The sequence below is a fragment of the Hoplias malabaricus genome, chromosome 15 (genome assembly GCF_029633855.1).
Source record: "Hoplias malabaricus isolate fHopMal1 chromosome 15, fHopMal1.hap1, whole genome shotgun sequence".
Classification (NCBI taxonomy): domain Eukaryota; kingdom Metazoa; phylum Chordata; class Actinopteri; order Characiformes; family Erythrinidae; genus Hoplias; species Hoplias malabaricus.
In genome coordinates, this window is record NC_089814.1 from 3,911,914 (window position 1) to 3,937,496 (window position 25,583).

The 25,583-nt window shown below is 49.3% G+C and overlaps 2 protein-coding genes across 2 annotated transcripts in view; one reads left to right on the forward strand and one right to left on the reverse strand.

Annotated features, from left to right (window-relative positions):
- Positions 1-19,927, forward strand: part of LOC136668694 (lymphocyte antigen 75) — a gene marked incomplete at its 5' end in the record, with an annotated part of 61,465 nt that extends 41,538 nt beyond the window's left edge. Inside the window, 18 exons of the mRNA XM_066646369.1 lie at positions 90-241; positions 602-807; positions 1,269-1,443; positions 1,741-1,962; positions 2,500-2,669; positions 3,033-3,103; positions 3,694-3,794; positions 4,593-4,712; positions 6,836-6,979; positions 8,361-8,515; positions 8,657-8,756; positions 9,194-9,429; positions 11,377-11,563; positions 13,797-14,048; positions 14,693-14,869; positions 17,592-17,660; positions 18,001-18,149; positions 19,384-19,927. Coding sequence (XP_066502466.1) covers positions 90-241; positions 602-807; positions 1,269-1,443; positions 1,741-1,962; positions 2,500-2,669; positions 3,033-3,103; positions 3,694-3,794; positions 4,593-4,712; positions 6,836-6,979; positions 8,361-8,515; positions 8,657-8,756; positions 9,194-9,429; positions 11,377-11,563; positions 13,797-14,048; positions 14,693-14,869; positions 17,592-17,660; positions 18,001-18,149; positions 19,384-19,455 — 2,758 coding nt within the window. The remainder of the gene's footprint in view (positions 1-89; positions 242-601; positions 808-1,268; positions 1,444-1,740; positions 1,963-2,499; positions 2,670-3,032; positions 3,104-3,693; positions 3,795-4,592; positions 4,713-6,835; positions 6,980-8,360; positions 8,516-8,656; positions 8,757-9,193; positions 9,430-11,376; positions 11,564-13,796; positions 14,049-14,692; positions 14,870-17,591; positions 17,661-18,000; positions 18,150-19,383) is intronic.
- A 176-nt stretch (positions 19,928-20,103) lies between these two features.
- aff1 (AF4/FMR2 family, member 1) overlaps positions 20,104-25,583 on the reverse strand; it is a 71,981-nt gene continuing 66,501 nt past the window's right edge. Inside the window, exons 18-19 of the mRNA XM_066645525.1 lie at positions 24,597-24,817; positions 20,104-24,426 (exon numbers count right to left, since the gene is read on the reverse strand). Coding sequence (XP_066501622.1) covers positions 24,302-24,426; positions 24,597-24,817 — 346 coding nt within the window. The 3' untranslated portion in view covers positions 20,104-24,301. The remainder of the gene's footprint in view (positions 24,427-24,596; positions 24,818-25,583) is intronic.

Here is a 25,583-nt window from a genome sequence, read left to right on the forward strand (position 1 = left end):
AGGTCTGGAAAAAAAGGCTTGAGGCTAGGCCCCAGGTTGAGAAACCCTGTTCTATGTCACGTCATGTCTCATCTGGTCCTGTCCTGTAGTTATGAGCAGGCCCACTTCACAGCTCGGATGAGCAGTTACTCTGGACGATGGTGGATCGGTCTGAGGGCAAAGGGGGAAACAGCTGGAGTGGATTACCACTGGGACAACGGAGATCTGATGTTCTTTTCTCACTGGGACCGCAACCAGCCTGGTAAACACCACACACACACACACACACTTCATAACATCATATTCTCCTGCTTCACCTGCTTTGGTCCAAACGCCTGCTTTCAGCACCTGTTCCTTTAAATGATAATGAGCCGCTCGCTGTTCACCCCGACCCCGAGCGCACAGCAGTGAGGAGCGAGGAGCAGAAGCTCTGGTTTTTAGCCGTTTTCACTCTGTTCTCTTTCTTCTCCGTTTTTACTCAGTGCTCTTATTTCTCCGCGCTCGTTGTGTCCGTTTTGCTGAGTTTAACCTCGTCTTCGCGCTCTCACATAAACACCGGTCCAGCGCTGTGATTGGACAGACTCAGCTCCTTTAATGTTTATCTCTTTGCTTTGAAAAACAGAAAGCCACGCGGGCACGTGTGTCACCATGACGACCACGCCCACCGCCGGCTTCTGGAGGAACAGGAACTGTGAAGACTCTCATCCCTTCATCTGTGAATTGCCTCGAGACGGCATCTCTCCGCCCACAATGGCCCCGACTCCGCCCATTGTTGGAGACTGTGACCCAGGGTGGAGCGCAAAACGCAACTTTAGATATTGTTATAGGGTAAGGAGAGAGAAGAGAGACATTTCACACAGCGCTACAGAGTGATGAGAAAGAGACTGAGAGCACACAGAAACAAGTGTGAGAGAGAGAGAGAGAAGCAGGCAGACAGAGAGAGAGAGAGAGACAGACAGACAGAGAGAGAGAGAGAGAGAGAGAGAAGCAGGCTGACAGAGAGAGAGAGACAGACAGACACACAGAGAGAGAGAAAGAGAGAGAGAAAGAGAAGCAGGCAGACAGAGAGAGAGAGAGAGAGAAGCAGGCAGACAGAGAGAGAGAAAGAGAGAGAGAGAAGCAGGCAGACAGAGAGAGAAGCAGGCTGACAGAGACACAGAGAGAGAGAGAGACAGACAGAGAGAGTTCTCTCAGTTTATTTCTTTGAATCCTTTGGAGAAGAGGTGATTTATTTTTCTCTGTCACACAATAAATTGTTTTTTCCCCCTCTCTCTCTCTCTGTCTCTCAGCTGTTCTCTGTGGAGAACTCGAAGAAGAAGAGCTGGGAGGGGGCAAGAGACGACTGTCTTTCTCGCAATGCCGACCTGGTCAGTATCCACACCACCCTGGAGGAGGAGTTCATAGCTGAGTACACCAAGGGCAAAACTCAGTGGATCGGCCTCAGCAAGAACCCCCTGGAGGGAGGTCCGTCTCACACACACACACACTATGTGCAGCTGCTTCACAGTCATTCAGTTATCAACTGCTTTTCACTAATCTTAAGGGGTGTGTAATATCCTGTAGTGTACATTCGAGTAGAAACTGACTGACCACAACATTGCTGACAGGGGAAGAGAATATTATTAATGCTCCGGTTACAGCGCCCCCTGTGGATGAGGGGGTGTATATGAAGCTGACGTTGGAAACAGGAGAAATGGGTGAGCGTGAGGCTCTGAGCCGCTCTGAGAAGGGACACATTGGGATGTGTTATTTTTCACTCAGATTACACCTGGAGCGACGGCTCCGCTCTCTCTCACACCAACTGGGGTCCGGGCGAGCCGAATGACCACGGTGGCCGGGAGAACTGCGTAGAGATGCTGACCACTCAGAACGGCACTTCCTTCTGGAATGACCTCAACTGTGATGCCCACTTGGACTGGGTGTGTATGATTCCCAAGGGGAAGCACTCCATCGTGCCCCCAGAGCCTCCTTCACCAGAGCCAGGTAATACACACCTTCTATACAAATATATATTATATATAGCACCGGTGAATGGTTCTCTCGTGGTTCCAAACGAGCCGAGCAGGGGCTAAACCATGGCATTTAAACCTTGCACCTGAGCTGATTGTCCCGAGAGAGAGGTCACTCTAACAAACTCTACTGATCTGTCTGAACTGATGACGGAGCTGTGTTCAGTCCCAAACAACAACAACACGCCGATACACCATGAGTAAACACCGCTTAACGTTACCGCCACCGTTGTTGTGGTTTCCAAAGACCACTGTTCCCCTTAGAGACGGGGTTAGAGACGACACTGATACATTTCAGGGAGGAGCTGTGGGAGTGGAAAACCAACCAGGGACCAACAGAGCGTAGAGTCCAGTAGAGCCCAGTGGAGTGGGATTGTGTAGGTAGAATGCTGTAGAAAAGAACCCTTTCAGAAAGAATACAGTATAGGAGAATAATACAGAAATGATTAAACATAATGGGCTGTGTTATTATTATAATCATATATCTGTGTGTGTGTGTGTGTGTGTGTAGCTCCTGACTGTGGCAGTAATCCCGGCTGGAGGAAACATAAGGGTGTGTGTTATTATTATAACGACACTGATATTGTGGACTTCTACACGGCTATTAGTCGCTGTTACACCGAGCATTCTTTACTCACCTCCATCCTGGACCAGCAGGAGCAGACCTACCTCCTCTCCCTGGTAACAGACCTGTACTAAGAGCAGTTCCAGACTGTGGAACATTTCATTATTTTACTGTCATTTTCTGGGGTTTTTTCCCATATAATTTTATCTGTCTCATGTAAGTGTTTGTGTATTTTTATCATGTGGTCTAATATATATATGTTTTATTTTGTGCTGTATATTAATGTTTAATTATTTTTTTTAACTGTCTCACACAAACTTTATTTTATTTTTGGGAACATTTATTGATACAGGAATGTGAAAGAAGTTCTTTGGTTTTTTGGCTCATTTTTAAATTTATGAAAATGATTCTCAATTATGCCATTTTTAAGTGGTGTCTCCATGTTAATTTAGTGTGTGTGTGTGTGTGTGTGAGCGCAGGTAGGAACTGGACAGATTGACTCAGCATGGATTGGTATGCGCATGTTCGGAGTGGCAGCAGGAGAGTACATGTACGTTCATCTCCATCGTATCGTGTGTAAAAATAACAAAATGAAATCCATAATATAAAATCCTTATGAACTGAGGCGTGTAGTGTGTCCTGAAGTTAAAGTAAAAATACTCTGGTCAAATACGGACAGCAGGAATAGTACAGTTACCTTCCCCCCAAAAACCAGTCCAACAGCATGAGCTCTTTAACTCCTTCAGTCCTGGGGGTGTGAGGACAGTGAGGCGTCTCTCAGCACAGGAGCTGAAGTGTGGACCACGCTGTTCCTCTCTGTCTGGATCATTCTGGTCTCAGATAAGCAGCTGAAAGTCCAGAGACAATTGTAGACTCAGTCACATCAGCACCACCCTGCCACACTACACACACACCACCACAGTACACACAGGAAAGAAGATTACAGACCGAATATAAACAGATTAGAAAAACACATCCCTCATTTCTCTAATGTTTTTAAAGTAAATGTTTTTAAATATTATTCAAAGTAGAAATCCACCAGTATTTACATTAGTACATGGACTTCAACAAATGTTACTAGTTATTACCCACCTCTGCTTTAAAGAATATGATTACAGACGTGTGTGTGTGTGTGTATAGGTGGATAGACTTGTCTCCAGTAACGTATGTGAACTGGGCGATAGGAGAACCGAACAATGCTAATGGAGAGGAGCAGTGTGTGCAGATGAACAGACCTGCAGGTACATGTATAAAATAATGTCTCAGGCAGAAATATAAACTATTACAGGTGTGGCCGGATTACACACTAGGTTTTTGGCACTAGGGGGCGTGACGCTGTCCTACTACAAGGCTCTCAGAGACCGTTTTTGTTTGTGAACCTATTGGTGAGAGACTGTTGACTGCTAGAGAAGCCTCTACAAAGCACTTAAGGCATTTTGCAAAGCGGACAGGCTTTGAGAACTGTATCTCACCTTGTGCCCAGTCTAAAGGTTCCTTTCAGCTGCACCTGACCGCACTGATGTTTGCGGCAGAACGTCATCAAATCCTCACAGTAATGTTCCATCCTCAAATGTAAAGCTGTTTCTGCAGCAAAGAGGGAACAAAGAGCCTTTATTAATTAATTGCCGTTATTTCAGAGAAGTGTTGGAAAAGCAGGTGTCCACAGTCTTGGAGGACACCAAACACCACTCCAGTTCGTACCATGGAGCTCCATCAGAGCAAAGAACGCAGTTCCACTGCTCCACAGCCTAATGCCAGGTGTGGGTAGAGGGCTATAAATGCCTTAAGCATTGGACTGTGTTCTCTGGAGCGGTACACACTCTCTCTGAGGGTGGATTGTTGGATCAGCAGCTGTCCTTCACACTGTGTGTAAATCTCATGACGAATCGACCAATAGAAATGCTCCAAAATGATCGTCCTCCTGTAAAGTTACTATGTTGGAGATACGTGTTTTTCACTGGAAAGTGACCACATTCAAATGACCTTCTGAAAGTGTGAGCTGTCAAAGTCTAATGCTTTCTACTCTCTGCTTTGTGAAGGCCTTTGGAACGATGTTAATTGTGGCAGAGCGAGTGCAGGTTATGTTTGTAAGAAACTGCCTGGAGAGCACCACACTTCCCCTCCTCCTACCCCTGCCTGGGAGGGCAACTGCCCCGAGGGTAAGAGTATTCACACACACACACACACTGAATGACAATACACACTACAAAACTAAATGTATACATGACTTTGTCACTCTAAAATGTACAACAAAACTGTGCTTCCACATTTAACCAATCTGTGGCAGTGGCTGTGACACACACACACATCTGTGAGAATTGTGGGGACATTACTTAGCTGTCCGTTACTTGCTGAGGCTTACCAATAATTTTTCCATAAGAACTACTAATTTAGGGGCGGCATGGTGGAGCAGCAGGTGGTGTCTCTGTCACAGCTCCAAGGTCCTGGAGGTTGTGGGTTCGAGTCCCACTCTGGGTGACTGTTTGTGAGGAGTGTGGTGTGTTCTCTCTGTATCTGCGTGTGTTTCCTCCGGGTGACTGTTTGTGAGGAGTGTGGTGTGTTCTCTCTGTGTCTGTGAGGAGTGTGGTGTGTTCTCCCTGTGTCTGCATGGGTTTCCTCCGGGTGACTGTCTGTGAGGATTGTGGTGTGTTCTCCCTGTGTCTGCGTGGGTTTCCTCTGGGTGACTGTCTGTGAGGAGTGTGGTGTGTTCTCCCTGTGTCTGCGTGGGTTTCCTTCGGGTGACTGTCTGTGAGGAGTGTGGTGTGTTCTCCCTGTGTCTGCGTGGGTTTCCTCCGGGTGACTGTCTGTGAGGAGTGTGGTGTGTTCTCCCTGTGTCTGCGTGGGTTTCCTTCGGGTGACTGTCTGTGAGGAGTGTGGTGTGTTCTCCCTGTGTCTGCGTGGGTTTCCTCCGGGTGACTGTCTGTGAGGAGTGTGGTGTGTTCTCCCTGTGTCTGCGTGGGTTTCCTCCGGGTGACTGTCTGTGAGGAGTGTGGTGTGTTCTCCCTGTGTCTGCGTGGGTTTCCTCCGGGTGACTGTCTGTGAGGAGTGTGGTGTGTTCTCCCTGTGTCTGCGTGGGTTTCCTCCGGGTGACTGTCTGTGAGGAGTGTGGTGTGTTCTCCCTGTGTCTGCGTGGGTTTCCTTCGGGTGACTGTCTGTGAGGAGTGTGGTGTGTTCTCCCTGTGTCTGCGTGGGTTTCCTCCGGGTGACTGTCTGTGAGGAGTGTGGTGTGTTCTCCCTGTGTCTGCGTGGGTTTCCTCCGGGTGACTGTCTGTGAGGAGTGTGGTGTGTTCTCCCTGTGTCTGCGTGGGTTTCCTCCGGGTGACTGTCTGTGAGGAGTGTGGTGTGTTCTCCCTGTGTCTGCGTGGGTTTCCTCCGGGTGACTGTCTGTGAGGAGTGTGGTGTGTTTCCTTCGGGTGACTGTGTGTGAGGAGTGTGGTGTGTTCTCTCTGTGTCTGTGTGGGTTTCCTCCGGATGACTATCTGTGAGGAGTGTGGTGTGTTCTCTCTGTGTCTGTGTGGGTTTCCTCCGGGTGCTTCGGTTTCCTCCCACGGTCCAAAAACAGACGTTGGTAGGTGGATTGAAGACTCAAAAGTGTCCGTAGGTGTGAGTATGTGAGTGATTGTGTGAGTGTGTGTCACCCTGTGAAGGATTGGCGCCCCCTTCAGGGTGTGTTCCTGCCTTGCGCCCAGTGATTACAGGTAGGCTCCGGATCCACCGTGACCCTGAACTGGATAAAGGTTACAGACACTCGTCTTCTTCATGAGCTGCCTACAGTGTGTGTGTGTGTGTGTGTGTGTGTGTGTGTGTGTGTAAAAACAGCTTTTGGGTCCCCCTACACACAGACACACACATCAGTTAGAGAAGTAGCTTTAGTTCCAAAATTCACTTTTACCTCCACAAAACAATATGCAGAGCACTTGGTCAGACATTCTTATCCACAGCAACTTCCTGACAAAGCTGGAAAGCAAAAGCAGCTACCACACTGGAGTAAACACTGTTTATGAATGTGTTTATTATTTATGGCTTATATATATTCATGTTTTTAAACACAGCTCATATTAGATGAATCAAAGTGCATTGTAGCTCTGGAATAAAAAATATTATACTCTTAAAATCTTGTTAGGTCTTACTTAATAAAAATGTGTCACCCTAAAGTGAGTCTGATCACACACCGAACAGAACTGATCTCAGATCAGAGGGATGTTTTGAAGTGGAGGTTGAAGTTGTTGTAAAACAGGACTCACCGTGAGAATGACTCTCTCTCTCTCCCTCTCCTCCACAGGATGGTTGCGGTTCAATAATAAATGCTACTTGTTTAAAGGGAGTCAACACCACAATGAGGTGAGGGCGAACTGGACGCACGCTAAAGACTGGTGCAGGAGCCAACAAGCTGACCTGGTTGTCATCGACGACATCAACGAGAATGGCAAGAGCCTCTGCATTCTGCCTTTCATTTAGACACAGACAGAGAGACACAGATCAGTGGATGTTATATAGACAGGTTATGTTTACATGAGTCTGTTATCACTCCGTCTGATAACTCTGTCAGAACAGAAAGCGTTCACACACAGCCCTCAGCACAGGGTTCCTGTCCATCTGGAGACGAGGGTAATGTCCAGTTCTGTACGTGTCTGATGTGTCTTTCAGCTCACGTTGGGTCTGAGCAAATTGAGTTCAGCACTAATCTACAGTCAGACTGCAGTCAGTTTCAGATGTAAACGTAGCCATAGACAGATACAGAGCTGTAGGCAGAGAGTATAACAGTGACTACACCCCTGTTCACTATCACTGGGCACCACAGTGTCGTGACCGTGATGTCACTGCTGCATGACCTGGGGGTCTGGGTTCAGCCCCTGAGGGTCACGCTGGTGAGTGCGCTCCTAGCGCTGGTCCTGACCGCAGATGAAGTGGGAGGCTTGTGTCAGGAAGGGTATCTGTTTTAAAAATCTATGCCACGACGCTGAACAGTTGACTCTCTGTGGTGACCCTCTCAGGAGCCATTTCATTTAAACAGAACTCTAAGGCAGTGGTTCTCAAACTGTGGTACGCTTCGAAAAATGTACTACTTAATTAAGATGTTTTCGCGTTCCCCCAGTTTTCTGAGAAATCCGTGTAAATAAAGCCCAGTTTCATTTGCTTTTTGGACGAAAGCAAAGGCTAGAGACAGACGCGAGCAGTTTGGATTTTGTTATGAAAAGGGCAAAGGCTAAAATGAGGAACTAAGTCCACAGGCAAAAATAGAGAAGAACTAATCGAGAATTGTGTACATGTGACGACAAAATAGAATAAAACACTCAGCTGAAGGAAACCGTGGCTGTTCTTCGCATCATTACAGCCCTGAGACAAGGTTTAAACCAGCGCCACCCCTCCTCCACCTACTGCTACAAGCGCCGAGAGCCACTGTGACCTGCTCCCGGCGCCGCACTGTTTTCACCTGGAGCCTGTTAAAGCACAAAGCTGATATTACACTGACCTCTTGTTTTTATTTCTTTCAAAACGCTTTTTCCCCATAAATTTGATGTGTTCATAAATGTATAATTGTGGTTAAAACATTCAGTGTAGGCCTATAGTTCTCGTGTTCTCTCTATAATTTTCAGTTATTATTTTAGATCATTTTGTGTTAAGACAAATTTCAAGTAAAAAAAAAAAAATCAACAGCAAAAATTCAAGCAGGATTTTGCAGAATGCCCCCGGCCCAGAGGGAGGAGCAGGGGCCACATGTTTCTGTAAAAATCACAGGTGGTACTTGGTCTAAGAAGTTTCAGAACCACTGATCTAAGGAATCTCCTGTCTCCTTCTCTCTCCAGACTTTGTGGCGAGTTATCTGAGACACATGGTCCACCCCGTCTGGATCGGACTGTCTGATACTCTTCATGAGGGGAAGTTTGCCTGGAGCGATGGACACAGTCCCGTCCTGTTCACCAACTGGGCCGACAAAGAGCCCAACAACAACAACGGAGAGGTACAGAGGTTTAACTGCAGCGGTTTACACGCCTCGTTGTGGAGGATTTCTATTGATTTATTCATCAGAACATTTTAAGACACTGTAAAGAGCCCCTGACAGTTTCACACCACTGACCTGACGGTACGGCCTCTTTTGCAGGAGCACTGTGTGAGTATGATGCATAATCATCTGCTGACTGGACGCTGGAACGATGAGAAGTGCACTCAGGAGAGAGGATGGGTCTGCTCCAAGAAAAAAAGTGAGGACAGAAACAGTATTCCTCAGTGCCTTAATGAAACATCTGTGTCCAAACCCCACGAGCCCCACAGCAGTGTTCTCCCCCTGTGTAAACAGCCCCTGTTCAGAACGCCCGCTTTCAGCACCTGTTCCTTTAAATGATAATGAGCCGCTCGCTGTTCACCCCGACCTTAACGTGTCCGAATTCTAATTATTCAGAAGATAACATTAACTCATATGTTTTAAAAGGAACACTAGATAATATTTTTACCTTAAAATCACAGCTTCAAAATCATTGAGAGGCTCCTCTGAGCTGTAGTAGGGAGAATAGAGCCTCTGTCTTTGCTACTCCAGCACTGTAGAAACCGCACTATGTAACTTTTAAAGGAGGGTAGGAAATCATGGCCAGAGTGGATGTTGTGCCCTGTATTAAATGTGCTGTTTCTTTGCGTCTCCCAGGCAGCTCTCTCCCTGTCCCCCCCACCACGAGCAACCACTGCCCCTCAGGCTACGTCTCCTGGTACAACAACTGCTACAAACTGGTGTCTGAGCCCAGGAAGTGGGAGGAGGCCGAGGCCGAGTGTGTGAAGGAGGAGGGACACCTGGCCAGTGTGGACATGAGCTACGACCAGGCCTTCATCTCTGGGGTAATCCAGCAGAGCAAGACTGACGCCTGGATCGGACTCAGACGCAAGGTACTCTCAGGTTTACATCACACTTCCCTCTGCACCTCAGCTTTCTGAGAGAAACAATCACACCCAGAGCCAAACCTCATTTCTCCAAGGTGATCATACGGGGAACCCATCCTCCTCGGATCGACACTGGAGACACAACAGAGAACAGAACAGAAGTAAAAGTGAAGTGATGACAGATGAAGGGGTTATAGTAATGTAAATGTAGTATATTAGTGATGTATGAGTCTGAGGAAGGAGGAGGTGATCAGGGATTCTGTGTGAATTAAAAGTAGGTGCAGAGTTAATTTGAGATACAAGGGCTGGATCAGGGCAACACCTGGAGAGCAGCAGGATGTCTCAAAGCATGAGAGAGACAGGAGAAAGAAAACCAGACAAAGGGAACAAAAAAATACAGAGGTTAGCAGGGTCATGGTAAAGAACGGGCAAAATTGTCCTGTGAAAAAAGCTTCCACGGGTCAGGCAGGAGAACCCAGAGACAGACAGCGTGTTGGCGGTTACTAGAAAGCTAACTGAAAGAGCTGTAGCTATGGTCATATGACCGGGTTAATACAGAACAGTGATAATATGAAAACCAGCCCGAACACCAATATAGAAGGAGTAACCTGAAAGTGAGTGATTAACCAAAAGCTTGTTTGAAAAGGTAGGTGTTTAGTCTAGATTTAAAGATTGAGAGTGTGTCTGAGCCCCGAACAGTAACCGGAGGCTATTCCCGAGTTGAGGAGCTTGTGGTGGAGCTCTGTCTTTAGTGTGTTTGTGTGTGAGCTGCAGATTACCAGGACTGTTATTATCTCAGCACTGAGCTCAGCGTGACACGCCACTGAGAACTCCATTCCTGATTCTTGAAACTCTGGTTCTCTCCAAAGAACAGCCCCCTCCCCACACATTTCCATCAGTTTAGATGGAAACTAAAGATACGTCATCAGCAGGGGGCACTGTGGGGGCTCTGTTCCAGCTGTGAGGTGTCTGAATTTAGCCCCAGAGCCTGAGATAAACGGATAGATTCAGAACAGAGTCATGGTTAATCCACTGTTAACAGCGCGCTCAGATCAGAGCGAGATATGATACAGATGAGTCTCTGTTTGGGACCTAAAAGATACGTGCGGGAAGTTGCTCCCATTTCTTGCCATGAGCCCCAAATCCTTCATTAAAATGTTCCCTTTGATGACGTTGTTGAAAGGTGAGCAGAAGGCGCGAGGGCTGAAGTGTTCAAGGGGTCAGTGCTGAGAGCTGAACCGGGACACACTCGGGCCGCTTCGGCGCTGTAGCTCCACCCTCCACGCGGAGCAGCTCAGTGTTTTACTGGAGCCTCCAACAGAAACGTGCTGAACGTTGCTGAGTCTCTTCTTTGTGTTTCACTTTACACCACGACAGGGGACATCTCCGGATCATTAAAGAGCACCAGAGCGAGGTGTTCCTCCAAATAAAGGAGTCTGTGGATCAGTGACAGCACGGTTTTATCAGTTGGACTCTTATAGAAATGTAAATCAGTGATAAATGTCTAGTTCCCAGCGAGGCCCTGTTCCTTTATTGAGTGTAGATCACTGATGAAATCATAAGGCGCTTGGTTTGAGGAATGATCAAAAATTTAAAGGTTTTCTGGTAAAAGAGTGGCTTTAACGTCGTCTCACAGTGCTTCAGTTTTGGAGCTTTGAACAGAAAAGAACAGACTGTCCCTGATCTCACACTGTCAGCAACCGACGAGAGAAACTACTTTATAGTTAGTTATTATTGTAAACCTCTGTGACTATGGCTCTATGGCTAATGGTGGTCCGGCTGAACTAGGCTTGCCTTGTTTCTCTTTGCTCTTGTTCAACTGAATTTGAGTGTTCCTATTGGTTCATTCATACTGAAGTTTTCAAACTGCAGCTGGAGTTTTCGAACCCTGTTCAACAATGGAATATGTTCATGCAGTGATGAGATTTAAAAGCCTTTGCCTCTCTGCAGGAGGACGATCAAACCTACCAGTGGACAGATGGGTGGCCAGTGTTTTACACTCACTGGGGTCCAGGAGAACCCACCATTCACCAAGGGGAGGGATGTGTGAGCATGCACGGACGACACCACTTCATCCAGGGAACCTGGAACGATACGGACTGCAACAAAGCTAAACCCTACATCTGTAAAACAACTTCTGGTAAATAAAATACAGCCGTGAGCACACCTCGACCCGAACGCACGCCGTGAGCACACGTCGACCCGAACGCACGCCGTGAGCACACCTCGACCCGAACGCACGCCGTGAGCACACTTCGACCCGAACGCCCGCCGTGAGCACACTTCGACCCGAACGCCCGCCGTGAGCACACTTCGACCCGAACGCCCGCCGTGAGCACACTTCGACCCGAACGCCCGCCGTGAGCACACCTCGACCCGAACGCACGCCGTGAGCACACCTCGACCCGAACGCACGCCGTGAGCACACCTCGACCCGAACGCACGCCGTGAGCACCCCTCGACCCGAACGCACGCCGTGAGCACCCCTCGACCCGAACGCACGCCGTGAGCACACCTCGACCCGAACGCACGCCGTGAGCACACCTCGACCCGAACGCACGCCGTGAGCACACCTCGACCCGAACGCACGCCGTGAGCACACGTCGACCCGAACGCACGCCGTAAACACACGTCGACCCGAACGCACGCCGTGAGCACACCTCGACCCGAACGCACGCCGTAAACACACCTCGACCCGAACGCCCGCCGTGAGCACACCTCGACCCGAACGCCCGCCGTGAGCACACCTCGACCCGAACGCCCGCCGTGAGCACACCTCGACCCGAACGCCCGCCGTGAGCACACCTCGACCCGAACGCCCGCCGTGAGCACACCTCGACCCGAACGCCCGCCGTGAGCACACCTCGACCCGAACGCCCGCCGTGAGCACACCTCGACCCGAACGCCCGCCGTGAGCACACCTCGACCCGAACGCACGCCGTGAGCACACCTCGACCCGAACGCACGCCGTGAGCACACCTCGACCCGAACGCACGCCGTGAGCACACCTCGACCCGAACGCACGCCGTGAGCACACCTCGACCCGAACGCACGCCGTGAGCACACCTCGACCCGAACGCACGCCGTGAGCACACCTCGACCCGAACGCACGCCGTGAGCACACCTCGACCCGAACGCACGCCGTGAGCACACCTCGACCCGAACGCACGCCGTGAGCACACCTCGACCCGAACGCACGCCGTGAGCACACCTCGACCCGAACGCACGCCGTGAGCACACCTCGACCCGAACGCACGCCGTGAGCACACCTCGACCCGAACGCCCGCCGTGAGCACACCTCGACCCGAACGCCCGCCGTGAGCACACTTCGACCCGAACGCCCGCCGTGAGCACACTTCGACCCGAACGCCCGCCGTGAGCACACTTCGACCCGAACGCCCGCCGTGAGCACACTTCGACCCGAACGCCCGCCGTGAGCACACTTCGACCCGAACGCCCGCCGTGAGCACACTTCGACCCGAACGCCCGCCGTGAGCACACTTCGACCCGAACGCCCGCCGTGAGCACACCTCGACCCGAACGCCCGCCGTGAGCACACCTCGACCCGAACGCCCGCCGTGAGCACACCTCGACCCGAACGCACGCCGTGAACACACCTCGACCCGAACGCACGCCGTGAGCACCCCTCGACCCGAACGCACGCCGTGAGCACCCCTCGACCCGAACGCACGCCGTGAGCACCCCTCGACCCGAACGCACGCCGTGAGCACACCTCGACCCGAACGCACGCCGTGAGCACACCTCGACCCGAACGCACGCCGTGAGCACACCTCGACCCGAACGCACGCCGTGAGCACACCTCGACCCGAACGCACGCCGTGAGCACACCTCGACCCGAACGCACGCCGTGAGCACACCTCGACCCGAACGCACGCCGTGAGCACACCTCGACCCGAACGCACGCCGTGAGCACACCTCGACCCGAACGCACGCCGTGAGCACACCTCGACCCGAACGCACGCCGTGAGCACACCTCGACCCGAACGCACGCCGTGAGCACACCTCGACCCGAACGCACGCCGTGAGCACACCTCGACCCGAACGCACGCCGTGAGCACACCTCGACCCGAACGCTCGCCGTAAACACACCTCGACCCGAACACACCAGTAAATACCTGACAACAAAACATGTCTTTTTCTGAACGTCTGAACCTCCAACTCAGCTTCTGTCTTAACATCGGCATTAAACATCGATCTCAAACCGTCATCTGTGCAATCAGTTCCTCACAGCAATGTTTCACCATCTTTCATAAATCCTTTCCCAAAGAGCACAAGCTTTCATTTCAGGTGTTTTCTCTCTCGTTCTCACTCTGTGTGTGTCTGTCTCTCTCTGTCTGTCTCTCTCTCTGCAGATAAACCTCCCGTGACCCCGGGCCCAGGAGGAGGGAGGTGTGAGGAAGGCTGGTCGCACTTTGGTCGATATTGTTATTATGTTTATAACCAGAAGCAAGGTTTCTCGTGGAATGACGCGAGGTACCAATGTCGACTGGTTCACGGCGCTGACCTCGCCTCCGTCCACAGCCGAGCCGAGGTCGAGTTCCTCAGGAACCTGAAGTACGAGAAATACCACACCATGTGGATCGGACTCACCAGAGACGGCTCGCGTACGTCTGAAAACACACACTGCTTTAATTCTGCCAAACAACTTAAACCAGGGGTCGGCAACCTTTACCACTCAGAGAGCCGTTTGGACCCGTTTCACACAGTAAAGAAAACACTGGGAGCCACAAAACCCTTTTAGAATTTTACATGAAATAACACTGAAATAACAGGGCTTTTTGCCTTTGTGCTCTGTATAAACAAACTATATCCTTGTAGTAATGGGAAAAAACGCCGAACTTAAAGTATCCACTGGCAGGTGTCGCACGTTGGAAGTTGTGAGGTGTTTTAAGAGCGACAAACATATTTTAAATGTCACAAGATCGCCATAATCTTCATAGAATTACATTTTGAAAATGAACCAAAATAAAATACATTTTAATTAAATACTCAGTAATTATTTTCAAAAGCTGAGCCGCATCAGAGAGATCAAAGAGCCGCGGGTTGCCGACCCCTGCCTTAAACAAACTGGCCACAAAACTGGCCCCTGGGGTCTATTCCACACAGCAGGGGTTCTCTGTTAGCCAGATACTTTAAGCTTTAAGTTGAGGATTGCCCAGTAGAACTTGGGCTTAAGAGTCAGCAGGGACTGAGTGGGGAAGGTGTGTGAGGTGTACATTTCTGACCGGTGGGCCTGTGTTTGTTTCAGTCGGCTGGGGCTGGACCGACCTGAGCGCTCTGGTGTTTACAAACTGGGCGCCGGGGGAACCCAACGAGGCCTTCCACGACGTGGGGCAGGAGGACTGTGTGGAGATGTACCTGGAAGGAACCTGGAACGACAACAACTGCTTACAGAAAAGAGGGTTCATCTGCAAAGTCCACCAGTGTAAGATCAAAGGAGCTTTAACACTTTGTATCTGAGAACACGTGAAGAATCAAACTGCTTTGCTATCTTTGAATGAGCGGGTACCGAGTCTCTGACACATCCAGGCCACTAGGTGTCGGTGTAACGGATGTTTAATCACATGAAGAGGAATCGGCCCGAGGCTCAGATCAGTGCTACTTCGGTCCACGCAGCTGTGTGCAGATGTTTGGTCAACACTCCGCTATGATGTGCACGGACTGGAGGAAAAATATTATATACAATTTATCTTCTGTTACCACCTCATCCTGATCAGGGTCACCGTGGGCCCAGAGCCTACCCAGAATCTGTAGGGAAACTGAACACGTGTGTGTGAGAGAGAGAGAGAGATGGACTCTCCCTGATTTGGAGTAGGCTCTGGACCCAACACAGCCTCGATCAGGACGAGGTGAATAAATAAATAAATAAATGAATACACCTTGGTTCCTGAGAAATTGTAAACCCTTCATTTCTTGCACAGATTTGATGTAAAACGCTTTCAGATGTTTCTCAAACAGGACTGAGGTGAGACGGATGGAGAGAGAGGACAGGGAGGGAGAAGACACAGAGAGAGGACAGAGAGGGAGAAGACACAGAGGACAGAGAGGACAGAGAGGGAGAAGACACAGAGAGAGAGAGAGGACAGAGAGGGAGAAGACACACAGAGAGAGAGAGGACAGAGAGGGAGAAGACACAGAGAGAGAGAGAGGACAGAGAGAGAGAGAGGACAGGGACAGGACAGGGAGGGAGAAGACACAGAGAGAGAGAGAGGACAGGGACAGGGAGGGAGAATACAGAGAGAGAGAGGACAGGGACAGGACAGGGAGGGAGAAGACACAGAGAGAGAGAGAGGACAGGGACAGGGAGGGAGAATACAGAGAGAGAGAGGACGAAGACACAGAGAGAGGACAGGGACAGGGAGGGAGAATACAGAGAGGACGAAGACACAGAGAGAGGACAGGGACAGGGAGGGAGAATACAGAGAGAGAGAGGACGAAGACACAGAGAGAGAGAGAGAGAGGACAGGGACAGGGAGGGAGAAGACACAGAGAGGGAGGACGAAGACACAGAGAGAGGACAGGGACAGGGAGGGAGAATACAGAGAGAGAGAGGACGAAGACACAGAGAGAGGACAGGGACAGGGAGGGAGAATACAGAGAGAGAGAGGACGAAGACACAGAGAGAGGACAGGGACAGGGAGGGAGAAGACACAGAGAGAGAGGACGAAGACACAGAGAGGGAGAAGACACAGAGAGAGAGGACGAAGACACAGAGAGAGGACAGGGACAGGACAGGGAGGGAGAAGACAGAGAGAGAGAGGACGAAGACACAGAGAGAGGACAGGGACAGGGAGGGAGAATACAGAGAGAGAGAGGACAGGGACAGGGAGGGAGAATACAGAGAGAGAGAGGACGAAGACACAGAGAGAGGACAGGGACAGGGAGGGAGAATACAGAGAGAGAGAGGACGAAGACACAGAGAGAGGACAGGGACAGGGAGGGAGAATACAGAGAGAGAGAGGACGAAGACACAGAGAGAGGACAGGGACAGGGAGGGAGAATACAGAGAGAGAGAGGACAGGGACAGGGAGGGAGAATACAGAGAGAGAGAGGACGAAGACACAGAGAGAGGACAGGGACAGGGAGGGAGAATACAGAGAGAGAGAGGACAGGGACAGGGAGGGAGAATACAGAGAGAGAGAGGACGAAGACACAGAGAGAGGACAGGGACAGGGAGGGAGAATACAGAGAGAGAGAGGACGAAGACACAGAGAGAGGACAGGGACAGGGAGGGAGAATACAGAGAGAGAGAGGACGAAGACACAGAGAGAGGACAGGGACAGGGAGGGAGAATACAGAGAGAGAGAGGACGAAGACACAGAGAGAGGACAGGGACAGGGAGGGAGAATACAGAGAGAGAGAGGACGAAGACACAGAGAGAGAGAGAGAGAGGACAGGGACAGGGAGGGAGAAGACACAGAGAGAGAGGACGAAGACACAGAGAGAGGACAGGGACAGGGAGGGAGAATACAGAGAGAGAGGACGAAGACACAGAGAGAGAGAGAGAGAGGACAGGGACAGGGAGGGAGAAGACACAGAGAGAGAGGACGAAGACACAGAGAGGACGAAGACACAGAGAGAGGACAGGGACAGGACAGGGAGGGAGAAGACACAGAGAGGGAGAAGACAGAGAGAGAGGACGAAGACACAGAGAGAGAGAGAGAGAGGACAGGACAGGGAGGAAGAAGACACAGAGAGAGAGGACAGGGAGGGAGAGGACGAAGACACAGAGAGAGGGAGAATACAGAGAGAGAGGACGAAGACACAGAGAGAGGACAGGGACAGGACAGGGAGGGAGAAGACAGAGAGAGAGAGGACAGGGACAGGGAGGGAGAAGACAGAGAGAGAGAGGACGAAGACACAGAGAGAGGACAGGGACAGGACAGGGAGGGAGAAGACAGAGAGAGAGGACAGGGACAGGGAGGGAGAAGACAGAGAGAGAGGGAGAATACAGAGAGAGAGAGAGGACAGGGACAGAGAGAGAGAGGACAGGGACAGGGAGGGAGAAGACAGAGAGAGAGAGAGGACAGGGACAGAGAGAGAGGGGGACGAAAGAGTGGTCCACACTGTGCTGCTGACTGATGCCGGATGTTCAGAGGAGTTCCAGTGTTCTTTTGTTGTTATTTATTTCTTCTGTTTATTTCCAGCTCCTTCCACAGATTACAGTGATTTCACCTCCACTGAAAGTCCAGCCACACTTCATCCGACGAATCCAGGTGGTGAGAGCTTTCCTTCTGGTTTCTGCTTCGTAACTCGTGAAGTTCTCTGTAATTAGAAAACACCAGGGAGCCTCAGAGCCATAAAAACCCTTAAGGGTTCAGTTAGTGATGGATATTTTCTTGAGCTAAGCTCTGATTACCTGCTTTCGTTAAGATCTCGTTCACAGCGGGGGATAATCACAGACGGATCCTCACTGTCCAGAGATAAAGAGTCTTAGTGCTAACTTTACAGCAGACGTAACGTAAATGTAGATATTTCAGTATTTGCTGAGATTAAGACCCTGTGTCCACTGAGGACACTAACCATGTGTGTGTGTGTGTGTGTGTGATCACACAGATAACTCGGGTGTTGTGGCTGGGGCTGTGATCGGAGCGATTCTGGGCGTGGCTCTGATTCTCGGACTGCTGTACTACGTCTTCAGAGTGAAAGGTGTCAAACTGAGCACCATCTCATTCCCAAGCAGAGAAAACAGGACTGTAGACGTGGTGAGTCTCAGAACATCTGCCTCTTCTTTGTGTTTCTGGATGAGGGACAGGGAGGGAGAATACAGAGAGAGAGAGGACGAAGACACAGAGAGAGAGAGAGGACAGGGAGGGAGAAGACACAGAGAGAGAGAGAGGACAGGGAGGGAGAAGACACAGAGAGAGAGAGAGGACAGGGACAGGACAGGGAGGGAGAAGACAGAGAGAGAGAGGACAGGGACAGGGAGGGAGAATACAGAGAGAGAGAGGACGAAGACACAGAGGACAGGGACAGGACAGGGAGGGAGAAGACACAGAGAGAGAGAGGACAGGGAGGGAGAAGACAGAGAGAGGACAGGGACAGGGAGGGAGAATACAGAGAGAGAGAGGACGAAGACACAGAGAGAGAGAGGACAGGGACAGGACAGGGAGGGAGAAGACACAGAGAGAGAGAGAGGACAGGGAGGGAGAAGACACAGAGAGAGAGAGAGGACAGGGAGGGAGAAGACACAGAGAGAGAGAGAGGACAGGGAGGGAGAAGACAGAGAGAGAGAGGACAGGGACAGGACAGGGAGGGAGAAGACACAGAGAGAGAGAGAGGACAGGGAGGGAGAAGACACAGAGAGAGAGAGAGGACAGGGAGGGAGAAGACACAGAGAGAGAGAGAGGACAGGGAGGGAGAAGACACAGAGAGAGAGAGAGGACAGGGAGGGAGAAGACAGAGAGAGAGAGGACAGGGACAGGACAGGGAGGGAGAAGACAGAGAGAGAGAGGACAGGGACAGGGAGGGAGAATACAGAGAGAGAGGACGAAGACACAGAGAGGACAGGGACAGGACAGGGAGGGAGAAGACACAGAGAGAGAAGACAGGGAGGGAGAAGACAGAGAGAGAGAGGACAGGGACAGGACAGGGAGGGAGAAGACACAGAGAGAGAGGACAGGGACAGGACAGGGAGGGAGAATACAGAGAGAGAGAGGACGAAGACACAGAGAGAGAGGACAGGGACAGGACAGGGAGGGAGAAGACACAGAGAGAGAGAGGACAGGGAGGGAGAAGTCTCAACCCTCAACATCTGGCTAAACCTGTCACAACACGTCTGAACCTTCATCTGAACTTCTGCCTCAACCTCTCTCTCTAAAACCTGCTGTGAGGAACTGACTGCACACGGCCACAAGTGTTCCAACATCTAGCACAAAGCCTCCGGAGAGTGGAGGCAATCCCCGAGTAATGCATTTCTCTCTCTCTCTCTCTCTCTAGAGCTCCATCTCTCACTCTCTGGATCAGCCCACGTTTAGCAACCCCAACTTCGGCGGAGAGTCGGAAACATGAGAGGAACAGAGGAACAGTGCTCCTCCGGTTTGTACAGAGAGTGGTAGAAGAGTCTCTTCTCTCCGGTGTGTGTAAGAAATGAGGGATCTTTTGCAGCAATCTTAAAGTGCAGTGTTTCCCCTGTCTTTGTTTTTATCAAATTAAAGTAAACAAATATTCAGCGCTGCCCTCTAAAATGAGCATCAAATAAATAAACATCACTGAACACTGCCCTCTAGAGGCAACAGTGGAGCAGGACTGTGTCAGAGGAGCAGCGTAGCTCTGGTTTCCCCCCAGAGTCTGTGCTTTAATCAGAGAATTTATAGATCCTTAAATGAACTACATTTGTTCAGAACTTCAAAATAAAAGTCCAACACTGGGGCAGAACCGTGAAGAAAGCCAGGGGAAACACTGCTGTGGAACTCGTCTCAGATTGGGTTTAAACTGCGGTAGTTTTCGAAGATGATTGTATTTAATTGTGTAGTTATTAAACACCTGACATTAATAACAGAGTAAAGGCACTAAATGCTGTTTGTAAATAAACTGTTCTTCTTCTGAAACGCACTGAAATAAGTTTGAATTAAAACACTGTCCTAAAAACAGCCCTGGGCTGGTGTCTGTGTGTCTCCGAGTTCAATAATCAACAACACAGCTCTGATTTTTCCCCAAAATTTTATTGCCTCTGAAACGTCAGACAAAACTGAGCTGTGGCTGAAGCTACAAACAACAAACAAAAAAAAAAAACAGTTTGTTTTTGAGTTAAAGAAAAACTAGATTTACCCCCAGGTCTTTTTACAATTTCTGTACAACAACAGCTCTCAGTTATTTACAGGCGTCCAACATGGAGCTCAATTACAAAAGAAAATACAGCTTTCAGTCCATTTTATAAAGTGAGGGTGTAAAGTTGGAGCACACACACACACACACACACACAGAGACAAGGATCAAACAAACAAAGACTGAAGGACACTCACAGGATGGTGTTTAGTGTGCAGGAAAAAAAATACAAAACAATAAAAGCAGCTTTTCTTTGGAAGAATTGAACATCACCGGCCAAAACCACGCAGCGATAATAATATCGTTAATAACTTCCAAAGTAGATTTGATAATCGCACTAAAATGATCAACTCATTATCGATTCCATGTGCAGCCCTTACACTCTCAGCGCTCCCAGCAGACGACCAAGTCCCAGTCTAGTTCTAGTTCATTCACGTTTCCAGTAAATCCCGGAGGAGAGGGAGGACTCTGGTCTTTTCAGAAGGGAGTTCACATTTGGCACAGAAAGAACCAGGAGGAAAATCAGAGCAGACCCTAAATCACCCGCGTCACCGCTCAAGCCCCAAACTCAACAAAAAGGCAGGACAAACGAACAGAACAAGCCACGATGAGGAATGGGAAAGCAGCTGTTACAGCACATCTGGGCCTGGTTTACGTTTGTGATCATGAATGACTAACAATAAAAACCTACGCGTGACTGATATGATACACAACGATCAGTGAAACAGACACTATACTGACACCTAGTGGCCCTGATATGTCACGATATCTGTATTTTAAAACATGGACGCCTCCATGCAGGGGACCCACTCTGAGGAGCATAATCAGGTTCAAAGACAGCCGGGTGATCCTTGCACTTTGTAGAAGATTCAACTCTGAAACAATGTTCAGAAACAAGAGTTTCTACTTCTTCCACAACGCAAGCATCGGGCCGCTGTTTAGATCTGACTCGAGGTCTCGGCCCGATTTCTGATGACGGATATCTCCCGAAGAACAACGTTCAGAGAGCACCGCACCTGCATTTTATTTATACCGCTGTAACGTCTACAGGAACGCGGCGCTGTCTGAACAAGACCTGGTCTCGGGTTTGTACCTCAGGTTTTAGTTTTTTGGCCTGATCTGAAAATACGACTTTTTATTCACAACAAACTAATGTTGACCAATAGTAAGAGTTCAGACATGATCGGAATAAACTATTCTTCCATTAAAAGTTCAGAATGTTGTTTGTTTCCTTGTTTTTGTGGTAGGTTTACGGTCAAACTCGGATGCGACCTTCCATTTCTATGTATCAGCGCAGGGGGTAGGTCCTGGATCGATATCAGAATCGGCATCGGCCTTACGTCCCCGATATCAGTGCATCCCTAGTGAAAGTGTTTGGAAGTATCACGATATTTTACATTTTCCACAAGCGCTCACACACTGGAATTCCGTAGAGGCCGCTGCTTCACTGAAGAACTGATGGGTGAATTCATAAAGGACGAGAATAAAGGAAAAGGAAATAATACGATTAAAAACTTGTGCAATGAACAGTGTAAAATTAGGCACTAAATCCGAGGTTTAAAGGTGGATAAGGTCAGTAATTCCTTTCTGCTGAATTCCTCGGACCGTCTGAAATAACATCAGCTACAGAAGCAAATCCGTTTGGGCTCTGTTTGGAAAACTGAAGAATTTGGCGTGTGATTTGGAGAGTCACTTCAGGATCAAACCCAGAGTCTGTTCCCTCTCTGCTGCAGACATTCAGCCACTTAAACAAGCGAGGCCAGGTCTGGATCTCTCACACGGCCCAATCCAACTTATCCCAAAGGTTCTGGAGGGAGGTCCAGCGTGCACCTGTACCACAGCGTTATCTGCATTCCCTACAGGGACTACACAAGCTATCCATGCCCCCAGTGGCTGATTTCACTCCTTATAAGCAGTGTCCATAAATACTTGGACACACACACACACACACACACACACACACACACACACACCACAAAGCTGCGGGGATGCTGAGTTTGGTTTTAAATGGCCCCATCACTGAACATGCTCTTCATCCGACTTCACTTTAAGGCACACGAGTTCGGTCCAATAACACCCCGTTACTGTCACTGGGTTTGGGTTAGTCTTAGGCCCCGCCTTGTTGTGGGTGTGGCTTAAGTGCTTGTTCCTCTGCCCCCACCCACACACTGTGCTTGAGGTAGAATTACATTGGTTTACCTTCTATCTCATGGACGACCGAGTTCCAGATCCGAGAAAGCAGTGGCTCGTGAAGGCGGGGGGTGGGGGGTTAGGCTCCGGGGCCGTCTTTAACGGGGAACTCCACTGACTTATTACTAAACAGCTGAGATGGAGGGTGGGATCAGTTTGGCGGGAAACGCTCTGCTCGAGAGAAACCCAGAGTCAGAACAGTGGAGGTGAATGGAACCAGACGTCGTTCTCTATAAACTCTCCAGAAAAAAAACACTTACGAGTTGTTAATGAAAGGATACAGCAGCACTGCGCTGACGCCTCTGGTTCAGAGTGGATTTAGGGCCCAAAATGACATTTTAAAAAGATATTTCAGGATGGAGAGGTGGGTGCATGGTGTACCCTCAGATTTTCCAATTTCTCCATCATCCTCCTCCCGTGTGGAGCAGGTGGAGCTCAGTGTCGGAGGTGGAGAGGGATGAGGAGCTGGACGTGCTGCAGACGTCTGGTTCCTTTCACGACTCACGGATAAGAAGAGATTCTTTGTTTCTCTCCAAATCGGAACCAAATGTTAACATCTGGGTGGAGTTCCCCTTTCATTTTCCTTTTGTCTTTTTTTAAATGTGTTTCTGAAGAGAGGGAAGACTGACTTAAAAAATACTGAAGCTCTGATGAGACTCCAAAGTTCATTGGGGAAGAATTCATGTTTTAAAAAATAAAAAGTGTGTCCTGGAAGAGTTCTGACGTCTTCACACTTTGCTGGTGTTTCCAAAGTCAACATAATACCAACGTGAAAGAGGGAAAAATCATTCAACAAGATCAATATATTACTAATCATAAACTGCAATGATAACAATAGTAATAATAATAATAATAATAATAATAATATTATAGGCAAAAATAAATAATCTTGAGACTGCTGCTGGGTTTTTCACCACAGGCAAAAATAAGAGAAGAGGAGCATGGCCCAGAGGAGTTCATCATCATCATCATCATCACATATCCATGATCGAGAGAGAGAGAGAGAGAGAGAGAGAGACAGCCGTCTGTAGTGTGAACAGAGGGGTTTCCTCCTCCGTAATCTCCAACATCTCCATCATGAAGGGGATCAGAGAGAGAAGAGGAGAGGAAACAGGACTGTTGTGTGTTTCAGGGGCTCCATCTTCTCTCTCTCTCTGAAAAGAAGTCAAAATAATAATAATAATCTGTCCAGTCCTCATTGGTCACTTGTGGCTTTCCCCGAAAACACAGCGAGGTCATGGCACCATCTTGTGCAGACGTGAAGATGTTGAGGTTCCCTCTCCTTGTGCAGAAATAAATGGCAAAAACACGTCCACAGTCAGATCTGGGAGCAGGGAACAGGCTTCTTTCAGAATGAAGTGCAAAAGGAATCCGCAAGAAAGCCACGCCCACTCGCTCCTTCCTCATTGGCTATCGGCCTCTCCTCGTGGGCTACAACAGAACTCAAAGCCACACCGAAATAATGCTGCGTTTACATGAATATCAGCGTTGAATCGAATGTTGACGTCAAACCCGATGTTCCATCATTAACCCAAAAGGCGCCAAATCAGAAAATTCTCCTTATTTTTTTACAATTTGATATTTAATTTCATCTTAGGTCAGAAAACAAAGGCCTAAAAGCTGTCACTCGTACGCGCAGATGCCCCCCCAGTTCATATTCATGTACAACTAATCCCAAACTTCAACAAAAACACACCATCTGACCCATTAATGTGGATTTTTAGATGAAACTGTGGCCAACAGCACAACAACAATAGGCAGGACTGCTGTTGCCATGGCAACGCTCACAGTGCCACGTGCCGTGGTCAGTCGAGTACCGTAGTCGTTTCTGCTATGAGGCGCGGGGTGACCTCAACATGTTCAACACACACACACACGTAAACGCAGCACACAAAGGCTGTCAGCGAGGGTTGGAGGCGTCCAGTTTGAGCCAGTGGAGGCCCTGCCGAGTGTAGCGCACCAGAGAAGTCATCCCAGAGGTCAGACTCAACTGACCCAGTGCAGTGTCCAGCTCGGCGAATATACCTGCAACACACACACACACACTCCAGTTAAAAGCTGAACCCTTCACACACACATTTCAGTTAAAAATGTCAGAGTCTAATGACAAACATCTACAGAAAACACACCAAAATGATTGTGGTTAAATTTTTTTAAGTGTGTGTGTGTGTGTGTGTGTGTGTGTGCGGACGTACCGCTGCCTCTCCTCGCAAGCTCCTCAGTCTGTTCCCACGTATCATGAGCGCTGAGGAACAGTGCCGTGATGCTGACGTAGGAGGATGCCACCTGCTGGATGACCTGAGGAATGACCACAGTGCTGCTGCTGCTGCTGCTGCTGGGGTTGGAGGCCGCGCCGGAGGAGGCGGAGCTCACTGGAGACGGTGTTGGAGACATCGGGGAGGGGGTTCCTGTACTTCTGAGAGAGAGAAATACAAAAATAAAGTGAGACTGTTGATGGAAACATTTACTACATCAAATTCTCTTAAAGAATAAATCCACTGATTATTAACGCGTCTGAAGGACTGGGGTTAAGACGTGGACGTCGGCAGTGAGAGGTGTTTGGTGTGAAACGCTGTTGTAACTTTGACCAGAGCTCTGAGTAATGTGACCTGTGTCTGAGTTCCTGTTAGAGACAGGTTTGTGATGTCATTGTTGTGGGGGGGGGGGCTGTGTGAGTGGAAAATCTAATGCTACAATCAACCACTTCACACCAAACATCTAAATAAAAGCCAATGCAATTCCACACATGAATATATACTGGAGGGGGGTACACCTTAACACACACCCTCTCTCTCTCTCTCTCTCTCTCTCTCTCTCTCTCTCTCTCTCTCTCTCTCTCTCTCTCTCTCTCTCTCTCTCTCTCTCTCTCTCTCTCTCTCTCTCTCTCTCTCTCTCTCTCTCTCTCTCTCTCTCTCTCTCTCTCTCTCTCTCTCTCTCTCTCTCTCTCTCTCTCTCTCTCTCTCTCTCTCTCTCTCTCTCTCTCTCTCTCTCTCTCTCTCTCTCTCTCTCTCTCTCTCTCTCTCTCTCTCTCTCTCTCTCTCTCTCTCTCTCTCTCTCTCTCACACACACACACACACACACACTCTGTCTTTATGCACGTCCAAATTATTGCCACATTATAGCACTCCTTCGGCGTCAAACATTCATTCATTCATCTTCTTTTCCACTCCATTTCAGGGTCA